The 25,969-nt window shown below is 38.8% G+C and overlaps 1 protein-coding gene across 7 annotated transcripts in view; it reads left to right on the plus strand.

The window, feature by feature from the left end:
* The window catches only part of Mef2c (myocyte enhancer factor 2C), a 138,022-nt gene that overhangs the window by 58,914 nt on the left and 53,139 nt on the right, over positions 1-25,969 (plus strand). For all 7 annotated transcript variants that reach the window (XM_010637171.3, XM_010637172.3, XM_010637167.2 and 4 more), the window contains exon 3: positions 10,688-10,891. In XM_010637171.3, the coding sequence (XP_010635473.1) occupies positions 10,688-10,891 (204 nt within the window). The remainder of the gene's footprint in view (positions 1-10,687; positions 10,892-25,969) is intronic.

Here is a 25,969-nt window from a genome sequence, read left to right on the forward strand (position 1 = left end):
AAAAAAAAAAAAAAAAAAAAAAAAAAAAAAAAAAAAAAAAAGTAGCCTAAATTTTACTTTCAAGAGTTTCCAAAAATAAAAACAAAAAGCGGTAGCCAGGGTGACCCCGTGCCCATGTAAGAGGGCATCAGACCATTGAACACAGAAGCATTCGTTTTGTATTTATTTATTTAAATGATCCCTTTATGGCCAAAAAGCAACTGTCCCAACTGCTGTCAGATGTATTCTCTAGCTTCCCTTTGATGGGAAATCCAAGAGAGGCCACAATGTTCACAAGGAAGAGGATGTCTCCTCCAGAATTGTGTCGCTTTACATGAGAAACATGTTCTTCTTTGAAGTCGAGGACTTCAGGGTGTCTCATTGTCTCGGTTCTCATCTGTGTGTCCCTTAGCCTTTCTATTCAAATCTGCAGTTTTAAAAATTCTCTTGCTTCTGTTTCTTGTGTCTCAAACTCCTTATGTAGAAAGTTGACCTGGGGTAGCCATCTCTCCTGGTGAACGAGTCACACACCACTCTGTCTGAGACGAGTCACTTTTAGCTTTGCAAATGCACAAACTGTGTGACCCTGCAGTGCTGAGAAACCAACACTGAAAACATTCACTTTCTAAATGGGGCCACGTAAATCAGCAGGTCTCTTAAAAACGGCACATGAAAAGACAAGTTGCTAATTGTCTCAAAGCTGTGTCCTGTGCCATCAAAATTTTGTTTAACTTCAAAAATTATTACGGTGAAAATGATTTTAGCATTCACATCCCATTGTAGTCTCCTACTGAAAATAATCTGGAAACTTTTATTTATAATGGCTTTGGCAAAAAAAAAAAAAAGTAACAATTAAAATGGAAGCAAAGTAAAATTCCTTAATTTACAATGTGTATTTGTGTTTCTCTTGAAATATGTTGGACCCTTAATAGCAATAAAAGAAGCAATTTGAATGTTTGGAAATGTGACGTTTAATTTTAAATTGGAACATTTTCGCTTAAGAAATCACTAACATTTAAATAACATTTCAACAAATGTAACTGTTTGGAAACTACAACCGAGACAGCCTCCTGCCTTCTGTCTTGCAAGGATTGATTTGGAAAGCCCAGAGGGAGAAAATACTGGAGTTCGGAGGTAAAACCGAAGCCATTGTGGAAAGGAAGAAGTCACACTCTTCCTGTTATGACAGGAAAACAGAGAGAAATGTGCTTCCTGAGCTTGCAGTCAGCAGGGAATGAAGCACCCTTTGACCTTTACCTTAGGTACATGTTGGCTTTGTTGAACTAGTAAACATGTTTTTGCCCCCAAAATATTAATCTAGCTTATTTGATTCATCTTACTTTGAAATTATATATTTCATGTCATGAGGTGTAGAGAAACAAAGGTATTTATTTTACGAGTGCTTCTACAGATCAGGGCTACAATGTAAATCAGCCCTTTAACAAACCAACCAGACCTGAACAACACAGGTAAAAAAATTTATAAACATATTGCATTATCATCTTCTATTTTAAACCCCAAAGCATTCCTATGCTTAAAAATAAGCCAGCCATGGGTCAGGGATTTGGCTCGGTGGTTTCACCGCCTGCCTCGCAAGCTCAAGGACCCGAGTTCGATCTCCAGTACCAAAACATTTTTTTTTTTAAAAAAAGCCAGCCACAATAAAGTGTTTCAAATCTTGATGAAGTGCATAATTTTACATCAGCCTTTTTTTTCGTCATGTAGACAAATAGCAGTCACAAATTTAAACACCCCGACAATGTTGTCTATTAACAAATAAATGCACTCTGTTAGTTGTGAATTAATCTATCATTCATTATTTTTCCTCCAAGTACTGTGTAGTGCATAAGGCTTAAGTTTTCATTCTGAGGTTTGGGGTGCTGACTTACCGTGAAGACTCTGGAATTCCATAATGTAAGCTCTTTATTTCAGTCCTTTTGTCATGGTCAGAACTTTAGGAACTACTGCTTGAAAATCTTTGGGAAATGCGACTGTATTGCAAGGAAACAGGGCTCCGTTTGCTTGAGGCTAGCTAGGACAATGGTCCTCTTTGCAGAAGAACACGGTGGCTGTCTCATCCTCGACAGTTGTGCTGGAGGGCTACGAGCACATGGCAGCAGTCCGCTTGAAAGAGGCCCTCACTGCTCGTTAAAGACCCTTTCATTTGCCATGGCAGGCCCGTCATTGTATAAAGGGGTGCTTGTCTAGAACACAAGTCTGCAGTGGTGTTGCTTCCTCCCTCTGAAAGTAATCATCAAGCCTAAAGCTCGCAAGCCTTCTTAATGACAGGCTGAATTAAGCAAAATAAAACCAAAGAGGGATGCTTCAGAATAGTCATGGCATTGCTTACTGTAGGAACAGGGAGGGGAGAAGCAGAGAACTTGGGAGGGCATGTCCCTGTTTGCCAATTAAAGATTGTCTTTGCAGACTCTTGACTCCATTAGTGACCCTTTAAACACAGAGGGAGACCCAGTGGCTGGTGGATTACAGAGTACATTGTCCCCATGAATGGTCCATCTTGTCATTCAGTACTCATCTGACTTCCGTCGCTGGGAGGAAATAGAGATTATCTAGTTAGGAAGGAGGGGCATGTGATCTAAAAGATCTTCAGAGAATGAGCCTTACATTGCCCATGACTCCATTTGGAGAAAAAAAAAAAAAAAAAAGAACACAATCTAAAAAGGTTGAAAATAGAATTGATAGCTATATTGGTCCTAAATGCATTCTGAAATGAGAAATTACTGTTCCTTTGGGTGTTAAAGAACTGGGAAGCCAGCTGAACATGTACCTTGGTGTCTACCCAAAGAGTACAACACAGATCAATTAAGATTAGGCCAAAAATATTGTGACCGGTGGAAAGAAGAGTTTGTGACCATCAGTAAAATTAGTGTTGCCTCCCTTAGTGATGTCTTCAGAGTTAGTCTTTAGTTACTGTTACAGGTGAGGATGACTGCTGTTGGCAAAGGTCCTTTCCTTTCATTTGCTCTCAGCTCTTTCCTGTAGGGCACAAAGATTCTTGGAGTTGATGTGGAATACAGTCCCTTGAGGTGACTCCATGGTGGGGCTGCGTCTGGGCTAGGGCTGGGAAGCTGAAGGAACAGGGCAGGCACGTAGAGTAGGGACAGATTTTGAAATGCCCTTTCCTTCATATGGTAGTCAAAGGAGTGTCTCTACCCTACAGGAAATGAGGTGGGACTTGTCCTCTGTTTGGAGAATTGTTCTTTCCCTTGCCTGTGGTCCATCTTCTTTATTGGCTATTAGCAGAGCTGCATTTACTATCAACCAAACTTCTTCCCATTCTATGAAATTTAAGCCTCCATAAACCCAGAAGTAGTGCGATCCCATGAAGGTGGATGTGGGACTCGATATCTTCGATGGGAATCACCCGAATGTCTGAGAAACACCCAAGCTGAGCGCTTTGGTTTATTGTTGGAACCCAGGAACCAACTTGTTCTCAATTTAGTATCTGTTTTTACTTTAACTTGGAACGCTATCCTTATATTAATTAATGTCATACACTATTTCTGATGATTCTTAATGGCACATAATCAATAACAGTGCCTGTATGGTGCTCAGTGAACAGCCATTCGTTTTGATTTCCAGAAATGTGTAGTTCTTCCACATAGCCACTCATTCATTTAACATTTAGCCTAGTTTTGCTCTTGGACTTCAGGTGCAAGGATGTGAACAGACAGGAGGTGGCCTAGACTTTGAGGGGAACCCCAGGCTCTGGCTGAGAGAGAGAGATGGACATAAGTCAGTCATGGAGGGCAACCTTGTACAATATGAAGCAAGGAGCCGAGTCTGACACATCTGAGAAATGATATTCCCTACCTTGTACGGTGTTTCACAATCAAATCACTCACTTTCATTGTGTCCCTTATTTTAACTCACAAAGCTCCCTAAGACACCTGTTATGTCCTCCATTTTACAGGTGAAGAAACAGGTTTTCATAAGTTAAGCATTTACCAAAGGGCACACAGCTCGTAAATGCCAGAGTCCAGACGATACTCAGCCTCCATGGTTTTGCTCCTACACTGCATTGTCAGGAATGACGTGCACACCCTACTTTTCAAAAAGTATTTTAAGGGAGGGAGATAGAGCTCAGTGACTGACTGTCCCTCATATATGTGTAGCCCTGGGTTTGATGCCTTAGCACTTCCTATTTTGTCAATCTGGACAATTATTTTTCTGTTTATTATTAGCACATTGTGTGAGGTCTACTCAGATTCTTTAGTTTTACAGGATTTGTTTTTTTTAATATTATCTAACTAAAAGAGAAAGTGACTTCATTTTACTTCTTGGAATATAGAGATTATACTTGATAATTATAATGTATTGATGGGATTTGAATAACAAAAACATAAGACATTCTGTAGAGTGAAGCCACAGCAGGGAATGCTGGTTTTGAGCTATTTTATCCATCATTCTTATCTTCTCTTTTACCCAAAGGTTTGCACATCTAAAGCTGAACACCTAAAAACTAGAATAAGTGTTCTCATTCCTAGGTTAGAAACACCTTCCATGCAGACCTTGGTATCCAACTGTTTCTGAGCATGTCTAGCAATGAACTTGGTGACGGAGGGCCTACCCCTGGGGAGTTCGCAGCACTAGATCCCTCCTCTTATGAGCTCTTTATGATTTCCATCAGTGCTTTCTAAATTTACTGTGCAGAACAAAACAATAACTCATACCCCTCTTCACATGGGCACCATGCTTCAGACCTTGCAAAACGTTTCGCGTTTGACTTTAACGTTTTGGTTTTTGTTGTTCAGCATACCAGATTCCCTAATGTCCTCAGGCTCTGCATGAATCTGCTTGCCATCCTGTAGTTGCCCTAACTCTGTCAGCGCCTTCTTAAAATGTAACCCGGCACTCAATATAGTCTCCAAGATGGCTCTGACTAACAGAAGGATTGGGAGGATAATTAATTTCCACTGTGCTGTGCTGTAACTTTAGATCCTTTTCCCAAAATCAACTACCACGTTAATTGTTCCCCCAGCCTGAGCTTGGGTGACTGTTATTTTTTTGTTTTTGTTTTTGTTTTTGAAATATGTGACTACAGACTTTAAATACCATCCTCTTTGTGCCTCCCATCCTAAAGACGGAAGGACCTTTGGATACAGACTCTGCACCTATTGGGCCCTCTTTCAGCCAGATCTATGCTACACGCAGATCTAATAAGCGTGCCTTCCTCACCCGAGCCAATGGGAAAAATACTGCCTTGGGTGGGAAAGATCCCAAACCCCATCATAGTTGACTGTAGACCTTCCCTGTAACTCAACAGTGATCAATTACTTTGTCCCCTTTGAATACAGTTCTTCAGTCCTGTTTAAATCAGCTAATTACTACCAGTTAGCCTGTATACTATTGTGTATGAGGCTTTCCTCAGACACCTCCATATTCCATAGTACACAGAGCTCTCAAGAAAGTTCAGTTAATTTTTTGCTTGATGAACATGGTCACGCTGAGCCCTTGATCCCCTCCTTTCTCTCTGGATCCTGTGATTATAAAATTACATTTTTATCTTCAGACTTTTCCATTCTTCCTGATGAATCATCCATGCAAGGAAGAAAACCCACTTTTCCCTGAACTTTAAGTCTGGAGCATCTGTGCATATATATTTCCCTCCAGAAATTCTTCCGTTTCTCTTTTATAAATTTCAAGATAATATAATTACTTTCCCTCAACATTCATGTCACTAAATGTATGTATATATCCTGTATTTCTACTGCTGAGAGCTTGAATTGTCAACAAGCAAGTTTTTAAAAAATGTCTCTACTTTTAGCAAAAGTTGTTCTGAAGCAGTCAGGCTTTAATATTTCTGTTCTACAGTTCACTCATGGAGCAAACAGACATTGAGTGTCCACTGCTCAGGGTATATGTGAGGCTGAGCTGGGGTCTGTCAGAACTCACAAGCCAGCAAAAGAGACCCATAGACAAGCAACTCGGGAATGTAGACTAAGCCCAAGCTTGTAGAAAGTGCTTGGGAACAACAGCGCCTAAGAAGTTGGCATTTACGCTAAGCCAGGCAGGTGATCTGTGACCAGATGGGGAAGAGAGTGTATCCTACCACACTCACCTTTCAGCGAGTACCAGGTAAGAAATATCCAAGAAGGTCTATTTCCTTTCATGTTCATCTTGGCTGGGTTGGCACGTGCTATTATTTTCCCTGCTCAGTCTAGAGAAAAAGTTGGTCTGAAAACAAAAACTGAATTCACCCAACTCCAGACCAAAAATACAACTTCAAATCATTAGACGCGATTAACACTACAACTCTACAGCCCAGATTGAAGCTGTAACTCTAACGCCCAAGGAATTCATTTTGTTCCAAATAAAGAAAATCCCTTTTAAACATGAAGAAATTAAATAAGTTTTTTTCTCCAGCCAAAGAATTTATAAGCACTAGAGATGCTATTTTACCTAGTAGAAGCCACAGTACCCAGGCACAGTAACTAACATGGAGAACCTCTGGTAAATATTGCTCAGCATAGCATTTAGCATGTAGAAAATGCCTGATAAAAATTGGCCAAAATATTTTTTATGTATCTGTGATAGATCTTCTTAATTTCTTCAGAGTTGATTTATATAGAACTATATTTAATGAATGTGCCTTTTCTTAACTTCAGACTCCAATTTCTGATTCACGCCTAGGAAGTCCTACAGCCAATGTCAACATAAAATGTGTGATATCTGCCCTTATGTTAAAATATAAAATTCAGAGTTACTGTAAAACTTCATATTGAGACATCTTTATACAGCACAATTATTATATTTCAGGCTGTTTTAAAATTCAGCAGATAAAGAAAATAGCATAAAATGGTCAGCATTTACTTTGTAGTTTTGTTTTCCATGCATATGTACTTGTCAGATCTCTTTTAGTTCTAAAAACTAGTTTGATGAATTGCAGTGTCCACTTAAATAATATTTGATTTATTCTTTTCTTGATGTACCATGATTGATGTAAACACTGAGAAAGACCATCTCTTTGCCTGACTACCATAAAAACAGCTTTCTACCTTACCTAAAGTTCAAAGTATGCTATCAAAATAGAAATATGGACTCATGCCCATTAAAAACTATTGTCGAGTTGTGAAAAATGTAATCATTACAATACATTATTATATTTAAGTATAAAAGCTCTGAATTGCAATCTTTGTCATTGAGTGGCACATTTTAAATGAAGAGTAATATCCTAGATCTCTTTAGAAAGCTTAATGCTTAAAAACAGTTTTATCCAACGATGAACAATGAGAAAAAGCATTATAAAATACATTTTGAGTATGCAATGATGAATATGAACATAATACAGAATTAAATTTAGAGCAATTAAGAGGAGATTTTGAAAGATGTTTCTTTAATGCTTTAATACAATCATCATTTCAGTTTTCAGTTTTAATGAAAAAAAGCTATATGTGCTGACTTTTTTGGACAGGTATTGTTAAATACGTATGCATTATTCACAGCCTATTTGGCTACACAAAAGTTGAGGAGAATCTCAGAGTACATACAAACAGTGGTTTTAGTGATATTTCTGTACTGAAATATACTTTGATGGTGAGTGTTATAACGTGTCAAATTCTGAGGTTTGAGAACAACAGAAACCATACTGTATTGAGACATTCCACCTACAGTTTGTGGTCGTGCCATCTGATTAAAAGTGGTTTGTGATATATGAAAGTATTTTGGGTCATTGCCTTCTGTATTGAGCCTATCTTGTAGCCTGCTTCGCTAAATAAAATACCAGTATAGATTCTTATCCAAATTTCCTCAGAAAGAAAAATTAAAGCCCACTTTGTGTCATTAGTGATGATACTTCCTTGTCCATTTCAAAAAGATAGTCTCTAACCTGTCCTTAGTATTAATCATAACTTTTGCGGATGGACCAGAATAAAAGCTTCTAAAGTATATGATATCAGGTATAAAAATAAATGGCAGGTTTATTTTACCACAAGTACATTAGGAAAAACAATACAATAAAAGGTTAGTTATTGCAGGTTTCTGCAGAGAAAAGTTGCCCAAATTGAAAGAGAAATAACATATCTGAGAAGATACTGATGAGCTCAAATGGCTGGTTGATACCTAAATACATTATTTTCCAAAAGATGGCCAGCAGGGTTAGTTTAGCTTTATGTTTCCATCAGGAATAGTAACATCCTCAAACAGCTTTAATCAGTAAAGACATGTATTTTGTTAGTTCTCCTTTTCCTGTTAAGCCAACTAAGAAACAGATAAGAGCTAAGATTTATGGAGCATTTACCCTAACCACTGTACTCCATACTGTACCTATATTATTTTGCACAGTCCTCACAGAGTAGATTTTGTCTCCATTTGACATATGATAAATCAAACTCTGAGAAGTTGTGCGAAGTTCCTCCTGTCTATCAAACGGCAAATGCAGCGTTCAAATCCAAGGTTCTCTGACTCCAAACCCCATGTTCTCTCCAGCCTCCCATTCAATTTTCAGTGCATGTTGGGTAAAAATTCTACAATCATTATTAAGCAAAATGTACATTTGTCTTTTTGAAAATTCTGTATATGAACTGCCAGGAAAAAATTCATGAAAATAGCTAATATACCATTTATGTGCAACATGTTTGAACTTGATATCTCTGAAGACTTGATACAATGGTTTCCTGGAAGGAGTCATCTCAACCACAGATCTTTTCCATGTACTTCGTCTGCTCTTTGGGGCACTGGGGACAGAGCAGTGAACAGAATGAAAATGCCCTGCTCTCCCTGTGGCGCCCACATTGAAGTGGGAGAGAGACATGTTTAATAAATCATTGCACAGAAACGATGCCAATTACAAAAATGTGATGATGGCCCTCAAGGGGCCATAAAAGGTAACAGGTAAAATAATAACAAAAATGTGGAGAAATGTGGAAACAAGGAGGTCAAAGTTTGGCCTGCTAGTCCAGATTGTTAACACACCGACGGGTGTTGGGGGAAGTAGGGCACGAAGCGAAGCTCACTCTGAGGTTCCTGGATTGGATGGCTGAGCTGATGCTGAGCTGAGATGTGGAACCAGGAAGGGATTGGAGAGCTAAGATAATGAGGTTGCTTTTGGAGGTTTCCCTCTCCTGAAGAAGACATTGCAGCAGATGCAGACTGGAGCACATCCATAGGGCATCTGGAGAGAAAGAGAAAGAGAAGGCAAGAGAGGGAGTCTGGATGCAGAAGTCACAAAGAAATGGTAGAAAATAACTGAGCTGGCCCTTAAAATGGATTGGATGTGAAAATGAAGGGGAAAATGTTAACTGGCACCTCCTGAAAATAATAGGTAAATTAAATTGAGAAGGTGTCTCAAAATCCAAATTGTGAAGAATCATAGAAAGTGCTTCTCAATATAAAAGAGAAGAAGCAAAGAAATGAATGGTTCTGAAAGCAGTGGGATTGAGAAGCAGGGTAAGCTAAGTTTAAAAGATTCCCAACTGGCCTGGAATGGTGTCACACTCCTGAAATCTCAGCTCTTGCGGCGGGGGCCTTTCTGCACAGGCACACACGCGTTGGTACTTTGAAATATCATTGCAATTCCACAGCACTCCGGAGTCCTCTGCAGAGTCCGAGATGGAGCACCCACAAGCGAGCCATGAAAAGTCTCACAGAAAATCTCATAGTAATGTTAAAAACTTGCAGTCTTGTGGGGCCCAATGCTAGCTCTGCAGGGCCACCTTGGGCTAAGGATTGGACATACCTGTTGTACACACTTCCTTCTGAGAAACCCTGTACCGTGTTCGGGGTGGCCATTTAGAACAGTCACACCTTTTAGTTGGCAGCCAGGAATGATGAGCCAAAATCTAATCGAAAGAAGTTTGAAACGGGAAGGGTGACATATACGCATTTGCATACATAGGATTGGAAGGTAGGATTTTGTGGGTGGGAAGAATGTAGACTCGGCAGACTGAGGTGAGAAGAAGAAGGACCAGCTCCAGGTAGAGACCACCTAAAACAGGAAGCTACTGGGCAAAAACAAAATGATGAGGACCGGGGAGATCGAGGTGCCTGGGAAATAGTCAAGTGCAAACTCAAGCAATATTTTCAGAGAAGGAATTGTGAGATTTGGAAATAGATTCAATTAAAAGAAAAAAGCCAAAGATAACACAGTCTCTGCTTGAGAGAGAAAGAAAAAAACTCAGAAGAGTGGAACCAAAATCTTAACAGTATTGTGGCTAAAGTACTTCCCAGTGTCTACTGGATTTCTGGAAAATAGACTAAAACTTTGGGAACACAGTCGTAAGTCTTGAAATGACTTCAGTTAAGTGGCACAAGACTTAGACAGTGTTAAGGGTTTTTATTTTAAACACGGATTTAAATTCATAGAGTCGTGTCCAGTCCTCAGGTGGTCAAAAAGCAAGCTCCAAACTTATAATTGGAAAAGATGTTAACCAAGCTGAAATTGACTTTTTGAAATCTCAAGTTGTTCAACGAAACAAGCAGTTCTGTACCTTCAGTCTTGCACTTGGGCTTTCATGTTCGGCACCAAGCTAGGAATCTCACCTTTTCAAATTCTAAGCAGAAAATAGTTTTGGATTAGTTTACTTTCTCCCCTTATGTGTTAATGCCCAAAGCTCTGACAACCACACAACTATTGTTTTGCGAAAGAAAAAAAAAAAAGTACCGTGAAAACACTCATATGCATACACGCCTTTTCTTTTAAAAAATAAAAATAATAATAAAAAAAACTCATGTGCTTTTTATTTTCCAGGTGACATTTACAAAGAGGAAATTCGGGCTGATGAAGAAGGCGTACGAGCTGAGCGTGCTGTGCGACTGCGAGATTGCCCTGATCATCTTCAACAGCACCAACAAGCTGTTCCAGTACGCCAGCACCGACATGGACAAGGTCCTGCTCAAGTACACGGAGTACAACGAGCCCCACGAGAGTCGGACAAACTCAGACATCGTGGAGGTGAGAGCAAGTGTGGGGAGCGCCAGGCCTGGCAGAGCCCCGGGGCATGTGGAGCTCCCAGCACGCGCGCGCCCACACACACACACACACACACACACACACCTTTTTCCCAAGATGCTCAGTTGCCAGGGAAACCCGGTGCTCAACGCCCCCAGCCCCAGATCCCAAGTCACAGTGATGCAGGGATCTGGGTCCAAATTAATTGTTTCATCCTTCATGAGTGGTCGCTGTCCACGCTGTGCATGCATCAGGGCACCAGAGGGGGGAACTGTGGCCAGGAAACTCTGAGCCCACTTCACACGGCTGTGTTATAAACGGTTTTCCAGCATAGACTAAGTATATTTAAAAATGAACTCACTCCAATTTTTTGCTTGATGTGTCTTCTTTCTGAATCATTCTTCCATATGCATTCTTGCTGGGATCGTAAAATGGATTATTTTCCCAAAATGTTATTTTTTTCCTAAAAATTATATCATTGTGTATAGCACTGAAATCTGTTGCATGGAGTCAGAGATGGCTAAAAATGAATTTCTAAATGTTAGAGCAGTATTGCATCCAAGTCAGATTCAAAATATTGTTGAGTTGGGACAAAAATAAGCATCATGTTAAAACTCAAGAGTGTTTAGATTCATTAGCCTGGGTACCACACCATACAGTTTTGGTTGAAACTTTTTAAACACTTGGCATGTGCAGTGCAGCTCAGTGCTATTACCTCGTAATCCCCTTTGGGAGCAGTGACCACTCAGCCAGAAACGGAAGAGGTGTAAGGAGAATGGTTTCCGTGTGCCTGTTTTCCTTACCTATTTGTCTACTTTTGGTTTCCTAACTTGTGCCTGCTTTCCCAGAACTGAAAGAAAATAAACTCCAGTTCTCCATCCTTGGAGTCAGTGTGCCAGAGCACAAATCATTCTTGCTGTTGTTTAGACAGTTTCAGTCTTATTAAAGAATCTAGTGCTAATTCTGGTGAAATTAATATACCTCCCACACCCATCTCCCTTTTATGCTTACCTGTTATACTTGTCTGTAATTGTCTAATTTTCCTTTCTTTGCTTTTATTTGAAAGTTTTTCAAAAGTGTTTAACAGATTTATTTATTTATTTATTCATTTTTCATTCATTCATTCGTTTCCTAGCAGGGCCAATCATATTATTATAGTGCAACCGAAGCAAATAGGTTGACCTACTGTGGTATATGCTTAAGATACTGCTCATTATATTAACTTTTCATTGACTACTGATTGTCTTTGCCTTAAAATTTGGGATTGGTCCTCAGTTTTGCCTGCATTTAGAGTTTTTAAAAAATTATTATTCACACATACCTATAAACGTAAAAATACATAAACATGAAGAGAACTAGCTGGTTGTCAACCATGATAGGTGCTTTTGTGTGTGTAGGAGTGGGTGTATACACTCACATATTTAACATGTTCCCAAATCAAAACAATTTTATACTCAAAACTCCATCTTCTTAGTAAAACAACAAAATTTTCAGGGTAACAAACAAATTTAAGCTGGAACTTGTCATTAGACTTTGAACTCAACAGGATATGAAATGCAGGAGCACCATACTGAACCAATTGGAAAATGTGTTGGCTTTTAAAATTTGTTTTTCTAAATGAGTTTAAAATCCAGAAAATTCATCTTCTCAGGGTTTTTCTAAGGGATACCATATGGCTTAAAGATGACTTAAAATTTCACATACTGTATGAGGTTTTTGTTTTTGTTTTTTGGGTGCTGGGGATAGAACCCAGGGCTGTCACTCTAAGCTACCTCCCCAGCCCTTTTTACATTTTATTTTGAAACGTGGTCTTGCTAAGTTGCCCATGCTGGGTTCAAGCTGTTCTGCTCCTCCCTCAGCCTTTGAGAGTGCTGGGATGAGAAGCATGGATGACATCATGCCTCGCTTGTATGAGATTTTCATGTTCTTAGGTGGACTTCTGACGGTAGTCTTTCTTTAAAGGCTTGAGAAAAACTACTAGATAAAGACCAAAGGGCCTCTCATTTAAATATTTTTCTTGCTATGCCCTCCTATGTGGCAAGTAAGCTGCCTCTCCAGGCTGGAGTTTTTTTATCTCAAAGCTGAAGGGGGTTAAAAATTATAGCTCAGTGGTTGTGCCCCCGCCTAGCATGCACAAGGCTCAGAACTTATTCTCCAGTAGAAAGAAAGAAGTGGGAAAGGGCGGGAGGGAAGAGGAGAAGGAGAAAGAAGGGATGCGGGAGAAGCGAGGGGAAGAAGGAAGGAAGGAACAAGGAGCGGAACTTGAAAATTCTTTGCAACATTGTATAATTGTGTAAAGCAGCATTTTCAAAAAGAGAGTGAAGCAGTAGCTCTATTTTCTTGCATTTAACATCAGTGAATTAAAGCTCTGAATCTCTCAAATTAACACTGTAAGACTCTTTGGCCAAATCTAGAGATTGGATTCCTCAGGGGCGTTTTCTGGTGAACATAACGTGTAAATGTACCGTGTTGTAAGTCCATCCTGCTCGGCTGCCTGAATCTTTCCCACAGTTGGCATTTCCGCACATCAGGAGCAGAAGCAGAGATGATGGCAAAAGAAGGGAGGTGGTGCCTCTAAGCTTGATAAAATTTTACATCACCCTCACATAGTACGTTTTTCAAAGTGCAGAGCGTTGAAATAGGGATGTTTGAGATTCCTGGGAGAGAAGAAGGGATTTGGATGGAAAACTGAATTTACAAGTTCCCAAGTCACTCTTAGCCGAATTCCATCAGAAGTCTCTGCAGCACCAAGACTCGAAGTCCCAGTGGGTTCCGAGTACCTATGACACAACGGGGCGGACTGGAGAGGCGGGTCCTTAGGCTGGCTCTGATGTAAAGTTGAAAGTGGAGATAGTTTACTACTCCTGGGTAAAATTTTAAACCCTATTTGTTTTAATTTAATGGAATACATTTAACTGAGTAAGTTTAATGAGGAACATAATACGTTTCATGAAGGGTCATTAGTTTTATATTTCCCATTTGGACCATTACCTCTCTCCCTTAACCTTCTAAAAACAGTTTACTCACAACTAGAGAAGGTTGGGAAGAGAGAGAAATAATATAATTTCCAGCATTTGGACCAAAACACAAACTTCTGGGCCATACCAGAGTATCATTTTAGGGTCAAAGGAAATTGTGCAGTGTGTGGGTGTTGAAAATATTCTTCCTTGTAGCAAAAGAAAAAGAAAAAAAAAAACTCTGCATAATTATCGTGCCTTTGCTTGATAATTAGCACTACTGCTACAATGCCTCAAAGACTCACAGAGCCTGAAAAGACTGACTGAGACAGGCTGTTTTTATTATTATTATAATGCAACTTGAATATCTGTTTAGGTACAATATACAAATATGCCAGATTTAACAAACGGGAGCGTGTTAAAATTTTAATCTGCTGGTTAAAAAGTAACTGCTTTAAAAGTACATCCTTTGAAGAAAATCCATTTTACTTAACTCTGCGACACATGCACTCTGTATCTGCCCAAAAGGCTAGCCTAGTGGGCTGCTGAAACTCGTGGAGATTCTCAATGTCAGATGGCGTGATGGCGATGTAAGAGCTGCGCCTTTCTCGTTTTCAACTGTGCAGCCCCACTACTGCTTCTCTAAGAGAAGAAACCTTAGTGTTTTCGGTGGGGCTGTGTTCCCCGCAGAGGGTGGGGTTGTGGAGCACTTTAGGAGGAACCAAAGAATGCAGATCCTACAGTACTCCTTGGCAGCCCCAGGCTTCACCGAGCAGTGATGTAGCAAGCACCAGCTCTTGCTCGCCCTGTGTGGGGGGTTCTGAAACATCAGAAGACAAGCAGTGTTGTTAAGCACATACAACACACATCCGGAAGTCCACTTGGAACACTTGGAGGGCAAAGGAGCCACAGCCTCATTAGGGCAGGACAAGCTGCTGGCATGAAAGGTGGAGGTTAAACAATTCAGCAGAACTTCCGGCAGGTCATGTGTTCTAGCAGAGCACTGCAGGGGACCGCTGAAGGACGGAAGCCCTAGACAGGCTGTCTCCCTACCCACCACATGCTTTCTGAGCAGGTAACCTCGTGGGTATGCCACTTGGGTCCTGACCACCCGGGCACCTTTCCCGCCCCCAGCGCTGGGTGATTGGTGGTATGGGGTGTTCGTTCAGTCTGGGCCAGGAGTCGAGAGACTACGTGTGGAAGGCGAGAGAAACACAACGTGAAGATAGATGCAACTCCTTCAAAAGGACCTATTCATGCCGTCTGTCTCAATAAAGGATCGTTGGCTTTTATTTTTAAATGCAAGAATAGGATAGGATCTTGTGTGGGTGTGTGTGTGTGTGTGTATGTGTGTGTATCAGAAAGAGATGATATTTGTGCTCGCTTTAGCAACACACACATTTACAGTATCTGAATGATATTTAAGATACATTTATATATCATGATATTTTAAATATGATGTATATTTAAAATATCATATTTATATATCATGATATTTTAAATATGATGTTTATATATCATGATATTTACAATATCTGAAATTTTATTTTCTGTCATCTGAATCCTGCCCAGATTTAGAGACATCTAAGATGCAATGTTTCCTTGCACAATAATAGTTAAAACCTAAAGTGGGATTAAAAGGCCTTAAAATAGCTTGTAACCTTTATTGCTTCACAATGATCCTGGAGGTTATCAGCACATGAGCTGCCCTTGCACATGGGTTGGTGAAAATTAAGGGATGCACTCTTTGTTGAAAAGCAAAGACAGCACAGCAAGGAATTGAACTTCTACACAAATGCAGTATTACAAAATTTGAAAATGCATGTGAATTAGTGAAAACAGACGTTTTACTTGAGTTTTTTCATTATACCAATTAAACAGGTTCCATTGTTATAATTACAAAAATACAGATAATGAAATTATTACTGTGTATTCTATATAAATGTATATTAGACTCAGATGCTTTCTTGAAAGGAAAAAAAATCACATTTGCTTACTTGTTTGGTCATTTGTGGATTTTCATTCTTTCAATCATTCACCAGACAAAGATTGGTTAAATTCCTGTCATGTGTGGCATGCACAGAATGCCTGGAGATACAAACAGAACCAAGGTGTCTCAAGGACTCTCCGGGTCAGGGTGCCTCTCAAGGACACACGGGATCTGCCTCCCTCCAACTCCCCCACTCCCACCTCGTCCCCGAGGTGCCCTCAACATATGTCCGTCCTCCAGCCTCTCCCAACTCTATTCATTTTGTCTTCATTTTAGTTTTAGTTTTTGTTTTTCTCTGGCTTGGCTTCTAGATAGCTTTCATTCAAGCTCAGTCATAATTAATACCTTCAGGAGATAATCTTTGAAGTCCCTCTCCAGTATTAGGTGATCCTGTTTTTCAGCCATGATGTGTTGTGTTTTCCCCATCCAGGGTATTATGAAAATTGTTATTAGTTGCCAGTTTCACTATAGATTTTGCAGACTGTACACATTTTCCTCAGCCTCATATCCACAGGTCTTAATGTGAGATCCCGAGAGCAGTAGGTCCTCAGAATATATTTACCAGGATAAACAGTCAAGAAAGACACAGACATACAACCAAATGATTGTCACATGGCTTAATGTTACCCAGTGTATGTAAAATGCTTTCACAGGTCCAGTGACAGTTCATTAAAATTTATCAAAGCACAATTGACAATGTGAAATAGGAAGAAAAGGGCTAAAGGTATAGGGAAAGTGGGAAGGGTAGTGGAAAGGTAATAAGGGAAAAGAAAAAAATATGAGAAAATGAAAAAGTGTTTCTAAATGGGGAAGGGAAGAAGGGGTGAAGGGAGGGCAGGGACAAGGGGAAAATATGAGAACCAAGACCTGTCATGTAAAGGTATAAGATCCCAATAATGAATGTAACTGTACTGTATACCTAAAATGTACCAACAAACTCAATGAGGAAAAAAAAAGTTTTTCAAAGCACTATGTGAAAAACACTCAAATAATCTAGATTTGTGCTCTCCGGTATAGCAACCAATGGATATACGAAGTGGCTGTTCACTTTTAAATGAATTGGAATGAAGTAAAATATCCAGTTCAGTTTCTCAGTTAGCCTGAGCCCATTTCATGTGTCCAGGAGCCACACCTGAATGGAAAAGGTGAAGAACCTGTTGGTCATTATGAAAGGTCTATGACACGGTACAGACTAGACTGAAATGTGAAGGGAGAGACATTGCAACTACTTGTGCTCTCAAATTAGCAACAAACTTTAATTCTTCAATTAATTTGGATTTTCTTCCTCATTAAAAAATTTGAAGAGTCTATCTCAGAAGTGAAGAATTGTGTAGCCAAGTGATTGTACAATCCAAAGTACACGTGTTCACTTTGAAAGACACCAGTTTTCAACTAAACACCTACTGTAAAACTAAAAGCATGTCTTACCCATAAACCAGAAGGTACAGTCAATCAGTAAGCTCAGTAGCTGGCTAGAAAACACATGTAAAGAGCTCTAACTATACCAGTGACGTGCTGTGTGCTGCTATATATATTCTTTTAACTCGAAGCTTGGGAACGGAAAGATGATAGTTCTTTCTTGTTACTATTTTAAATATACTTGAAGCCACATTAGGCCAGCATTTAGATAATTAGTAATCTAATATTTTCAGAGAGTCTATTTCATATGAAAGAATTTAAAGAAATAATATTCTTAAGGTATATTAGAATCTTTCTTAGATCTACCATAGAATATAATTGAAATAGTTTTTATTTTTACACTTGATCTTAGCCAAAAGGCCTAAGATAATAGTTTGTATTTTTAATGACTCAGTAAGCCTGCTCTGGCTTCTTGTTTGTGTCCTATTTACAAAGAATATAATTGCTTTTCAATAAATTGTTTGAAAAATTAACAAAGTGGTAGCATAGTATGTAAAGATTTAAGCCTTCAGTGTTCAGGCTTGCAAAAACAAGAGTAAAAAAAAATTGTTTCTCAAAAAGTCTTTGCATAAATTTCATCTTTAATATATCTTTAAAAGACTACAACTGGCAACCTATAACTCGTATTTCTATTTATTCACAAACATCTAAAAGAGCAATGAGTATAAAATTGTTTGAATGTACTGATATTTCCCATCACCCTGTCACAATGATTTTCTATATCAAATTTTAACAGCCACTTCTTTTTTAAAATAATGCTCTTATTTAATTTGTATATGTTTTGTAAACATCAAAAGCTTCTTCATAACTCATGTATCAAGAAATAATTCTTGCTGGACAAATAGTAATATGAATATTATATTACTTCAGTTGTTGGCATAAGCCAATAAAACTGAGCTTCTTCTCATCTCAGCTATTACATAGCCCTGATGGCTTGTAGACATTACTATTAACACAGTCAACAGAGAATGACAGTACTAGTAAAGCAGAAAAGACGATAGACTTCAAAATACGGCCTTTTGTCAGTAACAATTTTTTATCAGCATTGATCACTAACATTTTGTCATCGTGATTATTTTACATGAACCTTGTAGAACTAGAGCAAACCGAAGCCCTCATCTGCCCCCAAACCCGGATGAGAAAAGGGACAAATATTTCACCTGCATGGAAATTGCATGATATGAATTTCATGATATGAAAGATCTCCTAGCATATAGAGTCAGCAGTAGCATATCTGAACCCAGGGCTGCAGAGAAGCCACTGACAGGCCTGAAGTGAAGGTAGATCAAGTAAAATATCAAGGAGCGAAACATTTTTACTTCCTGGGAATTTGTTATTGAATGCATAGTGTGATATTCAGCATTGGCGTTTTAAGAATAATTCTGAGTCCTCCCCAGAGTTAGAATTAAAGATGATGGCTCTTCTCATCATATTACTTCAAATTCTTCACTTCTTTGCTGGCTCTTGGGCTTTTTGTTTTGTGTTTATTTGTTGCTTGCTGTTTTTAAAAAATCACAAATTTCCCTTCCGGAAGGACATGATAGTGGTACATTGTAGACATTTAATATATATCAACTAGTTGGTGACCATTATAATATAAATATAATTCTAAAATTTAGAGGATTTTTCTTCATATTGTTGAGTTCAGATTCATTGTAATAGAAGTAAGACTCTTTCAGGTGTGCCACAGGAGAATACATGTTGTTATGCTATCAGAAAATAAGAATATTAAAAGGCACAGGAAGCCAAGGAGTAATGTTGCTTGTGGCGTTAGCAGGAAGTAAAGGTCTTCCCGACCCATGTATTTTGAATCCTGGAGAAGAGAGACAATATCCAGAATTTGCCAAGCAGGATCAGTGGATCAGAATGCCTCCAGCCCTGTCAGAATGACAGTTTGCCAGATGATTTTGCTAACTTGCGAATGAAATTTCATGTAGCAAGAATCTTTTTCCCCGCTTCTACACACTTATTTCCTTCATCATGAGGTATGAAAGTCCATCTGTAGACCATTTCTTCTTTGTAGTTTTACTGAGGGTTTGACTCCTACCATAAAATAAGATTCTTAGAAACGTACCATAAAACAGACTCTTAAAACTGCCATTCAGTGAATATAATTCTTGAAAGCAAATGAGTCAGGTTCTGAAAGTTTTATACGAGAGGCTCATCTTCGGGTCCTGTTGGCCTGGTCTCTCTTCTGTCAGTGCCTATTGCTGGGGAGTGGTCACCTGGGGCACAGGTTGAGGAAGATGAGTCCCAAGTCCTGTCTCGGTGGGGCAGAAAGTGCATGTGACGTGACTGGGTGGGGTGTGTGCCATGAGCCAAGAAGGCTGCTAACAGCTGTAACTTCTTCGTCACTACTCATGGTCAGAAAATCCCTAGGAGATTCGGGAAGAGAGTTGATAAAATTCAATCATCTGAAAGACTGTAATTATCTAAATAATGCGTGTGTACAGCCATAGATGGAGAGATTATACTATTGGAAATGCATACCACTAACTGATAGGTGCTTGGCATATTATCCAGTTAGGTCTCTGTGTTGTTCAGTGTGTTTTACCCTGAAATTCAACCACCTGATAGAAGTTCTGAATAAGGAAAAAAAATTCTGTCAATTATTTCTAAAGGTCATAAAGTTAATGACTAGCTGGGAGGTTAATTAGATTCTGAAAGCCTCTTCATATCAATTAAATCTCTTATCTTTATGTTTTAGTAAATAAACTCAGTAACTATTTAGAGCTACTGTTCTAAGATAAGAAACACTACAAAAGTGAGCTGTACTATGTGTTTGGTTCACTCTCATTTCTGGGAAAATACTATGATGAAAAAAGTAGATATATGAATTGATGATAGCAAATCTTCTGCCACTATTTCTGAATTTCTTTGTTTCTGAAAATCGCATGAAAATGATTCCTTCCTCATCAACAAATGCTGTCATTGTGATTGCAAGGAGACTGTTTTACAGAGAGAAAACTGAGGTTAGAGCAGCCCTGAGAATGAGCTCCTGATCTAAGACCAACTCCACTCTACTCTTTAGTTCCAGAAGCCCAACCTGTATCAGGCTTACTTGCCATTTCATTCTCTTTCATTAGTTTCTTTCTTTTTCCTTGCTTTTTTTTTTTTAATAGTTCCGGGAATTGTACCCAAGACTTTGTTCATGGTAGGCAGTTGCTCTACTACTGAGCTATACCCAGATCTATGGGATACATCCGTCAATAAATAATGTATTTAGCAACAATGTTATAACAATTACAAAGAGAGTCATTTCTGTCCTGTGAATTCTCCTTGGATAACAGAAGCAAATTTCAGATGCAGGGGAGTGGATGTGCAGGAAAACTTCAGTTCCTCCGTCCCTTTAGCTACACTTCAGGTCGTCACTCCATGTGACTCCGTGGCTCTCATATGGATCTGTCCCTCATCAAAGAAACTTCTTCATGTTGAACGATACATGGTGAAGCCAGAAGATCTAGTCCTCTGGTTCGTGGAGGTAACTGGTGTGATAGTTGAAGGACACAACCTACTACAGTGCTCATAAACTGGAGCTCTGGCATCTGACTTTCACGGCCTTTATTGCAGCCTTCTGTGCCCGGGGGAGAAACCAGTCGGAAAGCTGAGTCACTCAGGCAGCCTTTTCTCTGAGGCACAGAATATTTGCTCAGGTAAATGTGATTGTGTGGTGTAAGATGAAAGGGCCAAGGCAGCTCTGAGCCCAGAATTGTCCTCAGAAAGAAGACAGATAGAGAAGGGAAAGGAAAGAAGAGGAGAAAGGAATTAGAGACAAGCCTCATCTAGTCCCATCTTGTCGAGCAGGGGAACAAAGCAGGCAGGCTCAGTTTCTTCTGATTTTTCTGAGTTAGGTATTGATGGAATTTTATCTTCATCCAGGTTCCCTGATTGATTCTCCCTAGCTGTGGTTGTTCTGGATTAATTTCGTGTGGGGAAAAAGAAAGCTGTACCGTAATTTTTCTGAAGAGTGTCTCGAAATAGTCATACATGCATTCCCCTTTTCAATTTTACTTTGAGGAAAATAAAACTTTAAAAGCCTAGAAAAGTGGAGGAAAGATAGAGATTTTAAATTAAATTCTAGTTACAACAATGCCACACCCTCGTTCTCTAACCGGGGCTTTGGGCTCCTCCCTGAAGTTAGTCTTGTCAACCCTGAGTTCCTTCACAGAAATCGCTGCAACTTATAAAAGATACCAGGGCCCATTTTTAAACTGTTAATTTATAAAAGTTGGTTTTAGTTCCAAAGCCAAGAGAAAAGTTTGGGGTATAAAAATATTGCTAACCAAAAGAGAGAGAAATAGATATAAGAATATGTGTGATTATGTAATGCTTTATATTAAGTATATCATCTAATTAGAAAAAATAGTATTTTTGTAAACAACTAAAGCATTTTACATAAATTAAGAAGACCTAACAAGTGGATAAATTGATTTTTTCTCTTCCACATGCATTTATGAAATGTCCATACAAATCACTGTGCTCAGGGTCCTGGGAAATACAGGTTATGACATGTTCCCTGACCCTCGGACCAAGAGTCCAGAATGGATAAAACACACACAGTTTTTGTTTTTTCAATCAGCAGATATTGATGGCTATGGAGACCATGTGCCAAGCTAACTACTAATGATGCATCCATGGCTACGATACCCAGGCATGGAACCCTACCTAGACATAGACGAAATGCAGTATGCGAGGGAAGGCAAAAGAAAGTGCTTACAACTGTGAGCCCTGGAAATAGCTCAGAAGAAGTTTCAGAGGGCAGCACGACCTTGAATGATAAGCAGAGTGGGTTGGTATGTAAGCCAGTCTGCCCGCCATTAAATTAAATTAAAACTTAAATTAAAAGTTGGACTAGTAAATGTTATGATATATAGACAGGATATAGATGTGAAATGCATACATACAAGAATAACAACAATAACAATCATAATAATAATAATACAGACATTCAGTGCGTACACGTAGTTACATGGGAGGATGTATATATAACAGCCTTTATTTTGGTTACCCATTGGCACTGGGCTTTCAAATATATAATTTCTCTGTAAACAGATGGTTATAATTTCTAAAAATTCCGTAGAATACAAATGTTAGAAAAATATAGCAAATATAACTGCCTTTAAGTTTGATAAAAGGTTCAACCTTAGAGTTGCATCCCACTTCATTGATTTAACTGCAGATGAGGAATTTTTTCCCCCTTATAAATTCTAAAACATGTTAGACATCTGGCCGAGACGCTGGAAAATTGTTACATATCTATGTAACATTCTTATAACCTAATCGGTCTTCAAGTTTTCTTGCAGTTTAATCATTGGAGAATGTTCTTCGTTTTTGTAGTCACTGTTTCACATAGTAACAGCTTGTTGTATTTTGGTCTGTTTGCCAGAGGGTAGGTTTATTTTTAAAACCCTGAACTCTGAATTTTTCTTTATTTTTCCAAGATTGAAAGCAGCTGAAATGCCTGGAGTTACAGGTTGAAGGCTGCTTTACAATATGTAGAGAGAAGCTTCTTTTCCCTCCTCCCTTTGTGCTATGTGTTTTTTTTTTTTTAATTTTTTCCCCCTAACAAATGTCTTCTAACTGGCAGTTGTCTAAAAATAGAAAACTGCTTAACTAAAAATAGCCTGGCTCTCAGTCGTGCCAAGGAAAATGGAGAGGAATAGGCGTGGAATAGAAGGCTGAGTAATCCAGTTCTATTCATTCAGAGAAACCTTTGAGAATGTGGCCGATGATAAAGCACCCTCCAAAAACCACAGTCCTGACTCTCTTCAGACTTCTAGGTGCCAATAAATATTTCAGGCCTCGAAACTTTTCCCCCCTCGTAGGTTGTAAACATTTTCTGAAAGACAAGGCTTTGTTTCCCAAGACCTGACACACTGCCACAAATAACTAACTTTTGAAAACTCTTCAAATTTCATAATTGGGAGATGCATTTTTAAAAAGCGTGTTAAAATGGAAATGTTCAAAAATAATATGCATGGAGTAATAATTAAGAACCAACTGTTACAGTTAAAACAACCTACTTATTGCTCGCAATTAAACTCAAAAACTTTAAAGAGTTCTCAGAAAGAAAATTATTTCTGACTCATTTTCAGTTGAGAGCAGCTGACTCACGAGGTTAGCTCCCCGAGATGTGGAATGCTCTCGCTGAGGAGGTATCCCTTTGATATATCAAAATTAAGTCTTTCTTACAATTTTTACCCAAGTAGATTTTTTACTTTCCCTTTTTAAAAATGGAGTCAGAATTACTTTGAAAAATACATTTCAAGAGTAGGGACGGCTTTCAGTTTCCAGAAATGGAATTCTGAGTAAGACATAAAAAAAATAGAGAGAGGCTGGTGTTGCGATGATAATGCTATATTTTTTTTCCATTTTCTTTTGCTTAAGTAATCGGAATGAGCAGGTCGCACACAGCAACAGGGTGTGGAAAGTCAGCACAGTTCACGGGGTTATGTGTGCCGGAGCATTGTTGTGTGCAGTTCCTGTAATGCTGCTGCTGATAAGACTCTTGAGACAAAGGATGGTAACTGATGAAAAGAGGCTTAAATCATTGCTAGAAGAATCAAGGTCCTTGTATCTGTGTACATGGACTCTTCTGGCCTCCTTCCGCCTTGTAAAGCATTTTGTCTCGCATGCTGGCCCCCTACTGCTCTTTGTAATGGATGCAGACCACAAGTGATTCCTTTATGCGGCATACAGGGTGTAATTGTGTCTGTGTGGTGTATTAGTAATTACCAAGCTGAATTCCCATATTGTATCTTTACTGCCGGCATGGAAAAATAGGACATACAATCCTGCAGAACCATTTTCAACCTAGATAGTGAGCTACTGAGAGCTGCATTCCAGGGACAAAGCCTTTTATGGGTGCACTTTTTAAACAAAATTTTCATTGTTGAGCCATTTGTGCTCTGCAGAATAAATTCAGTTTTGGACATGATTATCATTGCTGTTAATAATTTGTGTCTGAATTTTCCACAAACCTTTGTGATTTGGAAAGCATTAGCCCTTTTTTTAATTGTTGAAATAAAAAAAATTGGATATTGCCATAGGCAATAGCCACATGAGCTACAGTAATGATGCTAGACTATCTTACTGACAGAATAGTGCATAGATTATAATAGATTGTGTAACACTCATAAACATCAAATAGTATAATCATTTTAGGAGGATTTTTACTTTTAAACAGTGACATTTTCATATATAATGTATCAATCTCGGCTCAAGCGTTGTTAAACTTTAGAAAAAGCTGACAAAATTTTGTTACAGTAAACAGATATAAATTATTAATTTGTTTGCTATAAAATTTGCATCCATCCTTTATGTATTATGTAGCTGATATTGATTTGACTACCTCCTAATCTTTGGAGATTTGAAATGTTTACAGTATTATTTATCTGTAATAGAAGCCAAAATGAGCCAAGTGGTTTGGTTTAAACAAGAGAAAATATACTTATTCTTTGCACCAAATGGTTATCGTGACAAGACAATCACATGGCCATTTCATTAGTCATAATGCAGTTAGATTTATTTTATAAATTATCACTTGATGTCTGGAAGATTTTAATTCTATTTTTAACCATCAAATCTGAAAATGACCAATCACAATCCTCCTACCGCCACACCAACTCTCAACATGTGTATTATTTAAACTTACTTCCACTTTCACCTGAAGGCATTTTTATTCAAGCAACAGTTGGTTAGATTTCTAGGGTGGACAGAAATCTTTAGCAATGCCAGGAGAGATGTCAGATTGGAAGATGTGGTCCACGACCACACCAAACATAGAGTGTAGCTAAGGCAGAAACTATACCTGGGAATAACAGACAAAACGAGCCAAGAGTGCTGAGATAACTGGTGGAGGCAGCGTAATGTAATTCTGGTAACGTTGCTTCTGGAAATAGACTGCCTGAGTTCTTTGCCTGCTGTCTGACTGGTTGTATGTACGTCCCTGGGCATACTGCTTAACGCTCTGTCTTAACTTCCTCATTTGCAAGTAGGGTTAATAATAGTATCATGTTCATGATCACTATGAGAATTAAATGAATCAGCCTTTGCAGAGTGCTTGGAATAAGGTCTGGTGCCCATAATCAGGTTTATGATGATGGCAGCAGTGAAGATGGGTACTCAAGAAAACACTGCCAGGAGGACAAATATTTTGAAAGATGGCCCAGACTGATAGTCAATTTTAGGCTCGACAAAGTCAAATTCAGAAAGATGGGTACGAACTGAGGAAGAAGATAGGGCCAGGCTTTTCAAAAGACTGGTTTTGTGAAGGGTCACAAGAAGAAAGGGCGTTAAACAAATGTTAGTTTGATATGAATGGAATATTCACATAGAGGAAGAATAGGAAGCAAGGTGGTAAGGTCGATGAGGAAGAGGAGACAGGTAAATCAAGAGCTCTTCGTGTGTGGTGTAGAATCACATGCAATAAAGTAAGTATGAGAGTTAGTGTGGTCCCAGGCAGACTAGCAGGAAAACTACTTCTTAAGGAAAGTCCTACTAGGAAATGAAACTATTGTCAAAATACTCTAATTTTTGTGAGTACTATTTGTATACGTATATGCTAGAAAACCTAAAACCTTTCACCGCACATCGTATATTTAAGCCATTTTATTCATCCCTGCAAACATCTATGGTTCTAAAACATGTTGTTTTTGAAATATACATGCAATTTTAGTTTACACGCATAGTGCGTTTCTCTGAGGACAACTTATC

Source organism: Fukomys damarensis, unplaced genomic scaffold, assembly GCF_012274545.1.
Source record: "Fukomys damarensis isolate Sample0158 unplaced genomic scaffold, DMR_v1.0_HiC HiC_scaffold_3, whole genome shotgun sequence".
NCBI lineage: Eukaryota > Metazoa > Chordata > Mammalia > Rodentia > Bathyergidae > Fukomys > Fukomys damarensis.